Source organism: Siphateles boraxobius, unplaced genomic scaffold (genome assembly GCF_051911475.1).
Source record: "Siphateles boraxobius isolate OS27281-9 unplaced genomic scaffold, OSU_SipBor_1 25, whole genome shotgun sequence".
Classification (NCBI taxonomy): domain Eukaryota; kingdom Metazoa; phylum Chordata; class Actinopteri; order Cypriniformes; family Leuciscidae; genus Siphateles; species Siphateles boraxobius.
In genome coordinates, this window is record NW_027508866.1 from 5,641,504 (window position 1) to 5,652,768 (window position 11,265).

The window sequence follows — 11,265 nt, forward strand, 5'->3', positions numbered from 1 at the left end:
ATATAAACAATATTAAAAGCTGGATTTTGACAACAGGCGGACTTTAAGTAAATTTCTTCTCTGATTGTTTTTACATGTCATTTGAAGCAAATGTGATATTAAAATTGATTTTGGTCCTAAAGGGATAGTTTACCTAAAAAAAGAAAATGTATTTACTCAGTTGTTCCAAAACTTTACTACTTGCTTTCTTGAGAATGTCCCAGTTTTTTTTTTTTTTGTCCTTACGATGAAAGTCAAAGGACTGAAATGTAGTTTGGATCTTCTTTTGTTTTTTGAAGAAGAAAGAAAGTCATACAAACTGAAACAACATGAGAGGGAGTAAATAAATCAAAATTTAAATCAAAATAAAATTAAATATTTTGATCTCTTTAACTTTTGGTGCATTCAAGTCATGTTGTAAAGATCATATTTACTTGCTGAACACACATGAACGACACCACAAAGTCATAATAATAATAATAATTTCCCAGTTGTTTCCAATAGTTTCCCAGTCAGTGAGAAAACAACATGTCAGACACAATGTATGCAGCGTCTGCTTTAATGGTGCATTTGTTAAAATTAATTATTTTTGCTTTTCATTTACAATAAGATTAAGGTGCATGTACAAATCCATAGCATTGTACAAATATTATAGAATATATAATGGTTCCATTAACAAAATCATAAACGAATCAATTAGAAAATCCATAAACGAATCAATTAGAAAACATAAAAAATAGCAAAAACACACCCAATGCACATTCTTTATTCATCATTTTGTAGATGTAGAGTTAAAAAATCTTGTTGAATTTCATGTAGAAAAGAAAAATCGCCATTTTGCTCCAACCAAAGTGATTTTAACGCATTTGATGTCATTATTATGACTTCTTATTTCGCAAACAGTAACTTCCCAGGAGGACTTCAATGCATCATTTATGTTTTCCAGCGGTGTGCAGTGGAGAAATAACAGATTCGGCTGGTGTGGTGCTTTCTCCCAACTGGCCTGAAGCGTACGACAAAGGCCAGGATTGTATCTGGGGTCTACATGTGGAAGAGGACAAGAGATTTATGCTGGATGTCCTGGTGTGAGTATCTGAACATAGGGAGAGATGGTTATGTCTTAAGGCTGGCTTTGTGTGTGGCTTTTTTCCTCTAATGAGAATGCTTTCACTTCTCTATTAGCATTTGGTACAGTTCACCACCTTCCAATTACAGAGGAACAGTGTGTGTAATGACAGATGATTAATTGATTTAGCAGAGACATGGAGGCCACCCACGGACTCATTAACACAGAGCACTAATGGGCCAGCAACACACAGGTGCCAGGCTGAACACCTGGACAGGGATCAAACCTGCACATCTGCACTTCTTCAATATCTCAGTGACTGATTATGGGATGTGCACTTTAAGTCTTTCAAAAGTAGCAAAGACAACATCAAGGCAATCGTTTTTAATAGAGCTTTAACAGGAAGCCACAGATATTGGTGGGTTTTGGGAGTTTGGAGTTGTGTGGCTGGGTATTAGGATAGCATCGGTTGGTTTTTTGCAAAGTATCGGTATGTTTGAAGTGATATTGTTGGGTTTTGGGATGGAATTGTTTGGGTTTTGATGCGGTTTAGGGTTGTGTGGGTGAGTATTAGGATGTTATGGGTTAGTATTTTTTAGGTATATAAGTTTGAAGTAATATGGTTGGGATTTAGGCAGCTCTCGGTTGAGGTTTGTGGTGTATGAGTGGGGGTGGTATGGATTAGGTTTAGTGGTGTAGGTAGGTTTGGAGATGTATGTGTAGGTTTTGTGGTGGCATGAAATGGTTTTGGTTGGTACAGAGTGCATTAGTGCCTACTCCCCTTTTCATCTGCACTGGTTCTGGAAGTATTTTTTAATTTATTTTTCCCATAGGGATCTTTGTTTTAACAAAGTTCGTTTTTACAGAGTTATAAGCCATGGCATGAACCAAGACAATCAGCTACGAAGCTGGCACTCTTTTGGCACTTGTTGCTTTTTTTCAACTGATTGGTGTAATTTTCTGTCCAGCATCATGGGTAATGTAGTTTTTCACCAGGGATTCCACTGGTAAACACGATTATTTTACAAACAAGCTGAAATAATATGGGCAGACGGCTTCAGTAGAAGCAAATAACATCGATTACCAACCTCGTAACTCAAAGTAGGTCTGTCTTTAAAGGGTTACTGTTCAAAATCAATTTCCCTATGGAGTTTTTACTTCTGAAACCCGTCTATTCCACTCGTCTGTAGTGAAATGACTTGGTTTTGTGTGATATTGGTGGGTTTTGTGGAGTTATTGGTGGTTTTTGTGATGGTACGAGTGGGTATTATGGTGGTATGAATTGGTTTTGGATGGTATAGGAAGGCTTAGAGTGATATAGGTAGGTTTTGTGGACTTATTTGTGGCAGTATAGGTAGGTTAAGGATGGCATGGTTAGGTTTTAGGATGTATTGGGATAGAGGAAGTTTATGATGGGTTGCTTTGGCTTGATCTCAAGAGATTGCTTTGTCAGGATGACAAAAGAGATTTGGCAGAGGCCCCTGATTTGGAAAGACTGTGGAATTTCAAAACCAACCAACTCAATTTTATTTATAATATTAAGAAGAAGTAAAATGAACTAACTTTTCGATTGTTCTGACATCCTCCCCTTTGAACTTCCAAAGAGACCAATGGTCAGTAGTTCACAGATGTTCCTGAAGCTGAGTGTGACTCTGAACCCAGAGCCTCTGAGTCCCAACATGCGTCATCATCTCAACTCTACTGGCTTCTGCTCAACAGCAACTTCCAAACTTACTCTCTAAACACACACACACACATACACAAACACACACACACACACACACACACACACACACACACACACACACACACACACACACACACACACACACACACACAGTGTCTTAACAATGAGCCTGTTTGTTGGAAGAATGGGAAAAAACATCTCAGCTGATTATCAGGATGTGTATATCCTTCTTCATTTATAACTCTGCATTGTACCCCTGGTTTTTCTCTCGGGCTGTGAATATTAACATAGCTCATCTGTGACCTTCCCAAACAACAGAACCGAAGGGCTGACAGCTGTGTGACGGCCCTGAGGGCTCTGCCTCTCTGCTTTACAACGTCACACTAAATATATCTAATTTCTTTGCGAAATGTTACTTCCCCACTGAAGAGGTAAATGCAGCCTCCTGATAAATGAGGAATCTAAACATTGGCCTTTATTGCCTTTTAGCATGACAGAATGGAAACCATGATTGATTCTCAGCGAGGATACGGTTGTGTAAAAATCTGCCTAGGCTGTGTAATTTGTTTTTCCCTTGCATTACTCATGTTAGTTCAGAAATGAAGATGACTTGCAGAATGACGTCAACAAACCATCTGGGGAAAAATGTGTCTGGTCAAGTGACAGCTTCTTATGTTAGGATGGCAGGATTCTTCTTAATTTAAGGGACAGTTCACCAAAAAATGAGTGTACTGTCCTTTTGCTTTAAACCTGTATGATTTTGTTTTGTTTTGTGGAATACAAAATAAATAGCATATTTAGCATTCCCTTTAATCACTTTAAACAATCAGTTTTGCAACTGTAGGTTATTTAACAGATGAAATTATTTGATTTTATATTATTACTATAAAATGTTAATGTAAAATTATGGTGGGAGTTTGTCAAAACAATGAGCTAAGAACTATCACAAACAGACCTGTCCTACATTAATGGTGTGCATTCATGTGTGTTGTTTTATTAGTCTTCATCTGGGGAAGAATGACCTGTTGACCTTTTATGATGGTGATGACCTCACAGCCAACATCTTGGGCCAGTACAGTGGTTTCCTCCCTCGATTCAGACTCTACACCTCTATGGCTGACGTGATCATCCAGTTTCAATCTGATCCAGCCTCCGATGTCTACGGATACAACAATGGCTTTGTAGTGCATTTCTTTGGTAAGTGTACATTAGTTGCAGTTCCAGTCATGCAAAATTAATATGTCTGTTCATCTAGTGCTTGTATTCTCCTAAATGAATCATGATTGGAAAGTGATGGTCCCCCAGTGTCTGAGAGGTGCCAACCTGGCAGTGGCCATTACTGGCGATGGGCAACTGTTTTCTCACAGCCGTTTCATTAACATGTAAAACTTAATGGTAAAAATAGAAAAATCATGCCTCTTTTCTCCTTCTACTAACCAAATACTAGAAGTGCCACGTAACGACACATGTGCAGAGCTGCCAGAAATCCTTAATGGCTGGAAGAGCACATCTCATCCTGACCTGATCCATGGCACCGTTATTACCTATCAGTGTTACCCAGGCTTCCGTCTGCAGGGCTCAGAGATCCTGATGTGCCAGTGGGATCTGACATGGAGTGGAGACGTTCCCCTCTGTGAAAAAAGTAAGAGCTAACGTCACACTTAAGCACTAATGATCTGGTGTGACCTTTAAGTCACTCAGGGATAACTTAATTAACATGGTGTTAATGACTACATAGGTTTAAAGCAAGGCGTGCTACCACCTGCTGGTGAATTGAGGTTACTACATATAGTAGCTAAGCAGTGAGCACCCTATCAGTAGATGCGGTCAGTTAACTGGCAGGTATCTGTGTGGGTTAAGCAATGTTGATTTGTTGGTTGGAGAATATTTCATCAAAATTAAATTTCCAAGAAGAAACAGTGAAAAACTGCAATAAGAGAAATTTATATTTATTATATTTTGAATAATTCCCAATACAAATTCCTCAATATAATGATGTGCATCACAGTGGAATGTGCCACAACATATATAAAATGTTATATATATATATATTTATATAACATTTTAAATTTAAAAAATAAATTTAAAGACAAAAAAAAAATATATATATATATATATATATATATATATACTGTACATAGAATATTTCTAATTAATATTTATTTTTATTTATAATACATTATTCTTATTAAATTTCATGCAATAAATATGGTTTTGCAAAAAACATTTCAGTTACAATATATACTTCTCTTGTCTAGCTAGTTTTCTTATTCGCTTATCTTCATAATTCTTTGTTTTTCTGTTTTGGGGAAATGTTCACAATTTTGTGTTGTGATTTTTCATTTTCTCCTTTGTGTTTTTATTTGTGATATTTGCCTAGTTATGTCATGTGAGGATCCGGGACTAGTGGACAACAGCCGCAGACTGGTGACCGGCTCTCGCTACGCTGTGGGCTCGTCTGTGGAGTACATCTGCAACAAAGGATACTCACTTTCTGGCCCTGGAGTGCTCACTTGCTACAGCCGAGAAACCGCAGACCCAAAGTGGAGTGAAAAACTGCCTAAATGTGTCCGTAAGTATCGGTCAGCAACATAAAAATACATGCAACCTAAACTGATCTGTTCTGACTTCAGTTCTTACACTCTACTGCCATCTAGTGGATTTCAGGATTACTGCGTTCCAGCATGTACAATGCAGAGCCAAATGGGAGGAGGTAGAGCTCGAGCTCCCCCTTTTCTGGAGCTCCACCTCGCTAAATGAGGCCTAGAGAAATAGCGACAGAGAGAGAAAGAGCAGATATGCGTTTGCTTTTTTTGCTTTAAAGGGTTAGTTCACCCAAAAATGAAAATTAAGTCATTAATTACTCACCCCCATGCTGTACCAACCCCGTAAGACCTTCGTTCATCTTCGGAACACAAATGAAGATATTTTTGATTAAATCTGAGAGGTGGATCACTGCTACATAGGCTGCCAGAGGGAATGAAACTTGACGGCCCAGAAAGTCATTAAAGAACATGTTTAAATATTCCATGTGCCTACAGTGGCTCAACTATAAGTTTATCAAGCGACGAGAATACTTTTTTTCCAAATAAAAACCCATAAATAACGACTTTATTCGACTATTCCTTTTCATCCTTGTGGGCCTGAGACGAGAGTTCAAGAGATTTCCACGACGCATGCGCGAGAACTGAGAAGAGGACGTTCTTCTTCTAATACTTCTTGTTCAGTTCTCGCGCATGCGTCGTGGAAATCTCTTGAACTCTCGTCTCAGGCCCACAAGGATGAAAAGGAATAGTCGAATAAAGTCGTTATTTATGGGTTTTTATTCGGAAAAAAAGTATTCTCGTCGCTTGATAAACTTATAGTTGAGCCACTGTTCTTTAATGACTTTCTGGGCCGTCAAGTTTCATTCCCTCTGGCAGCCTATGTAGCAGTGATCCACCTCTCAGATTTAATCAAAAATATCTTCATTTGTGTTCCGAAGATGAACGAAGGTCTTACGGGGTTGGTACAGCATGGGGGTGAGTAATTAATGACTTAATTTTCATTTTTGGGTGAACTAACCCTTTAAGGTTGAATAAATGGAGAAATAGGAAGTGAAAGAAGGAAAGGGGCTCTATCAGGAGAGACAAAATAACAACGCCAGCCAGCGTTATTTAGAGAAACTGCTTGGTATCAACAACATGGACCCGTACGAACTGCAGCTAACGTTAACGTTACAGAATGGATGAAAGACCCATAATCACTAACCTTATTACCTTTCACACACCCTGACATAATCAATTACCCGGTTTACGGTATCGGTGCCTACACAATGCAAGAGTTTAGAAGCTTTAAGTCATTAGAAGCTTATGAAAATTTCAGATGCGGCTGGGTGCAAGTCTTACAAACCAACACACTTGTAAACTGCGATAGCTCTGTCATACTTGAGGTTTCAGGCGTCATTTATATGTGGAAATAAATCTGATATGAATTGTATGTGCATTTTGGACCTGCCGTGTAAGCAGACAGTCGTACGTACGTCATTAAAATTGTGTCTTTTTATAGTAGCAGTTTGCGGTACTGATATTTCTATAACAAATGAAACTCTTGTTGACTAACAGGGTAGTCAATTTATCAACCTATTTATTTTGTTCATTTGTGTTAAATAAAAATCGAGCTGGCGCTGAAATATGTTGCTTTAGAAATCACTCGTAGTCGATGCTGCTGCGCGAAAGTTAACCTGCGCCTGCGCGGCCCCGCCCACTAGATCAAGTGAGGTGAAGATAGAGCTTCAGCTCCTCCCATTTGGCTCTGCATCGAGTGCCACTTGGAGAAATGACTGATCTGTGTTTTTCTGTTTAGCTGAGAGATATGAACCCTGCAGTAACCCCGGCGCTTCCTCCACGGCCATTCAGAGTTCAGAGAAAGCTTTCTTCCAGGCAGGAGAGACTCTGAGCTTCACCTGTCGTTCAGGTTATGCGCTTCAGGGTGAAGCCACTATCCACTGCATCCCGGGACATCCCTCTCAGTGGAGCGGTGCGCCCCCTATGTGCAGAGGTAGGAACTGCACTCTTAAAGTCCTCATCCTGACACACATCTTGATATATGAGATTGCTTCAAGTGTCTCAGAAGTTGTTTCTGGTGTTTTTCAGCTTCTACGAGAAACATTGAGGAACACAGGCTGAACGGTGATACTATTTTAGTATTATCAAAACACTTTACAAACAGGGTTTAGATTAAGCAAGGATTAGGGTTTGGTTCAATTAGGCATTTAAGTAGCTTTTATAAATGTGCTTTAGAAAAAAAACATTACTGATGTACATCTTGAGACAAAACAATAGCACTGACGGGTTTTAAGATATATCAGTGCAAGTTGTTTTCAGCTAAAACATGCATTTTTAGTCTGGGACTTGGCTTAAGCCTTGTCTGTGAAACCGGGGGATTCTTTATTAAAAAAATGTTCTGTAAAATTTCCACATTTTAGCAGCCGATTCAGAGTTTGATGTGGAGGGCGTCAACATTGCCATCGCAGTGCTGATTCCTGTCGCAGTGGTGCTGATGCTCCTCTTGGTCTTTTTCCTCTGCATTTCAATGTAAGTTCCTAAGGCAGGGAAAATGACATGGTGCTTATTGTTTTGGGGTTTGTTTTACCACTAATAAGGTTGTGTCTCTGCAGAGCTCAAAGCAAGACCTTTCAGCTCCCTGGGTCGTCTGCTCCACCGTACGACAACATGACTGAAGAATCTGCGTTTGACAACCCCGTGTATGAGACGGGAGTAAGTATGGATGCCATGAACCTCAGAGACTTGGGATCTCACAACACCATCGTCCTGTCCTGATCATTCCATCATTCCACCTGTCATCTATTACTTTGACCTGATCTGCAGAACAAATAAAAGAAATCTGAACAATTATATGGCTCAACAGCAAACAGAGACATATCATTTTATTTTAAAGGCCAGTATTTATAATGTAGCAGTATCAGTACCATGGCACTACTTAGGACAAGATATATCATAAAACTATCTTCATGATTTAATGAGCTTAATGTTGCATAAACAAAATGTTTCTTGGGGACTCTTACTACATTTAATTTTTTTTCTAATAACATTTTAACATTTTCAAAGAAGTTTAAAAATGCAGTTATATTTTCATAACCTGCACATGAAAGGGTAAGAATAAATACAATTCAGTGGAGAAGGAAAGACTCTGGGTCCCTTTACAAACATGAAAACATTCATTTTAGATGTAAAAAACAAACAAACATGTGAAGTCATGGGTTAAAACTCAGCTGTGTGTGTGTGTGTGTGTGTGTGTGTGTGTGTGTGTGGCCTGGTAAACCCTACATTATGGGGACAAAATGTCCCCATAAGGATGGCAATATCTGAAATCCTTGTTCGTGTGCGGACATTTTTTGGTCCCCATGAGGAAAATAGCTTATAAATCATACTAAGTGATGTTTTTTGAAAATGTAAAAATGCAGAAAGTTTTCTGTGATGGGTAGGTTTAGGGGTAGGGTTAGTGTAAGGGAATAGAATATACAGTTTGTACAGTATAAAAATCATTATGTCTATGGAAAGTCCCCATAAAATATGGAAACACTACGTGTGTGTGTGTGTGTGTGTGTGTGTGTGTGTGTGTGTGTGTGTGTGTGTGTGTGTGTGTGTGTGTGTGTGGTGTGTGTGTGTGTGTGGTGTGTGTGTGTGTGTGTGTGTGTGTGTGTGTGTGTGTGTGTGTGTGTGTGTGTGTGTGTGTGTGTGTGTGTGTCTTAGTTTACACTCTACCTGTTCTCCAATTAGACGTTCTGATACTGGTGTACCTCATATTAACCAAAAATGCATCTCCTAATCACGGCATCCAGGTTTATGTCATTCAGTGTTTTCTGCTGAATGTGAAAAGTTCAAACCAAATTCCATTTGAATGATTGTATTAATGTTTAGTTAAATTATATTACTTTTACTTGATTGGATTGTTTCTTGACTCTCACGGGACTTATTTTTTATGTTAACGTCATTCATCATTTTTGTGTTTCATGTTTCCTTTCTTTTGATTCAAATAAGGATACTAATGAAGCTCTTGAATTTGCTTGTGCATTCTTGATATACATACATAAACATGTCAAAGGTTTATGGTCTGTGACATTGTTTTAAGAAATTAAACCTTTTCAGCAAGGATGCGTTAAATTGATTGATAAAGACATTTATGTAAAGTTTTCTATTTCAAATAAATACTTTTTTACTTTCTATTCTTCAAAGAATCCTAAAAAAAAATGCATAAGGATTTCCAAAAAATATTAAACGGCAAAATTGTTTTCAACATTAATAATAATACTGTTACATTGTAATTTTTATATAGTTAAAATGTAATAAAAGTAATAATAAAACATTCGTAATAATAATAAATGTTTCTTGAGCAGCAAATCAGCATATTAGAATGATTTTTGAAGGATCATGTGACACTGAAGACTGGAGTAATGATGATGAAAATTCAGTCATGAATAAATTATATTTTAAAATATATTCAAACAGAAGAGTTTTTAAAATCATAAATAATATTTCACAATATAAATGTTTATACTGTATTTGTGATCAAATAAATGTAGTCTTGTTGAGCAAAGAGACTTCAAAAATATTTTTAAATTCTTACCGACCCTAAACTTTTGAACGGTAATGTAATTAAAGATGTGAGTTATTCTGGGATATATGACTTCCAAGGCTTTGTATTTTTTATTGAAATGCATTTTATTTGTCTTAAATATAACTTGGATCTCCAGTTGTATTTAAGGGGGCTCTGAATAAAGACAATAAGACAAAGAGAAATCACTGTACTGTTCTGAAATCTTATTTGTTTATCTTTTCAGGATGCAAGGCAATACGAGGTGTGTATGTAAAATCTATCTGTCTTTTTTGGCATCTCTCCTGTTTTTCTGCTGGGCTCCTGTAAATGTTTTTTGAGTTTTTGTCTCTAAGACTTCTGTCTGCACTACGGTGGACAATAGGGTGTTATTTCTGTAGCACATAAGAGCCTGAGGTTTGTGTTGTACTTTTTTATTTGTCCGGTAAAACATCCCAAGGCTCACAACTTGAAGTTGGACCATATCTCAGAGTGCAGAAGTTTCCTGGTTTCACATTGAGGAACAACAGAGAGGGAAACTGTTTTCTCCCACATGCAGCAACCATATAAGACTGAGAGTGTGAAGGTGGAAGAGTGTCTGAGGGTCTTGAGATGCAGTTGTGCTTCAGTTGCACTATAGTGATGGTGATAAAGCCATGTATAACTCACTGTCGCTGCATGGGGGCTTATTTGCAGAACACTTTGTAAATAAACTGTCCAAAACTATAGTATGCTGTTGTGTTTATTATGCATTGTGTGTAGCTGTGAAACTTTTATTTGACCAAGACAGTAGTTATTTATTTAACAGCATCTATATAAAATTATAGAATGTATATATTCTATTATAATATACTTTGAATATATATGGATATGAATATTAACTTAGTTAATATCTATATATAGGATATATCTAATAATACACATATATAACTATGAATGAATGAATTCACCGCCATTGTTCAGTGCTCACTGATGATTTTATAGCTAGTCATCAAAAAAAAATGGTTCATCTCTTCCGTTACGCGCATTGGTTCATGTTACCCCGGCGAAGAAACAGTCCAATCAGAGGCCAGAGAATTCCCTCACAATACAAAGAAGCTTGAACACGTAAACAAACCGGATAAAAGCATCTGCTTTCTAACCCTCACTGGTTGAGCTACTGAACAAGCTTCTCATATCCACACACAAAATCATATACTGGAGATTCCCACAATGACCCCATCGACGGAGAGGCTTTATAAACGGAGGAAAAGAGCAAGATGGCTCCACTGTTGACGGGTAGTGATGCCTGACCGCGAACGAATCATTGTCTTGAACCAGCTCTTTTTAAAGATCCGTTCGAACCGATTCGCAAAGCGTTTGTAAAACACTCGAATGTAAACAACCCAAAAGTTAAACCTCTGTCATAATTTTCTCACCCCCATGTTGATTTTAGATG

The 11,265-nt window shown here is 37.8% G+C and overlaps 1 protein-coding gene across 1 annotated transcript in view; it reads left to right on the forward strand.

The window, feature by feature from the left end:
* The window catches only part of sez6a (seizure related 6 homolog a), a 66,946-nt gene extending 56,919 nt beyond the window's left edge, over nt 1–10,027 (forward strand). Inside the window, exons 9-16 of the mRNA XM_077242149.1 lie at nt 926–1,064; nt 3,733–3,929; nt 4,180–4,374; nt 5,113–5,304; nt 7,077–7,271; nt 7,367–7,402; nt 7,699–7,807; nt 7,891–10,027. Of these exons, the coding sequence (XP_077098264.1) occupies nt 926–1,064; nt 3,733–3,929; nt 4,180–4,374; nt 5,113–5,304; nt 7,077–7,271; nt 7,367–7,402; nt 7,699–7,807; nt 7,891–8,053 (1,226 nt within the window). The 3' untranslated portion in view covers nt 8,054–10,027. The remainder of the gene's footprint in view (nt 1–925; nt 1,065–3,732; nt 3,930–4,179; nt 4,375–5,112; nt 5,305–7,076; nt 7,272–7,366; nt 7,403–7,698; nt 7,808–7,890) is intronic.
* The last annotated feature ends 1,238 nt before the right edge of the window (nt 10,028–11,265 follow it).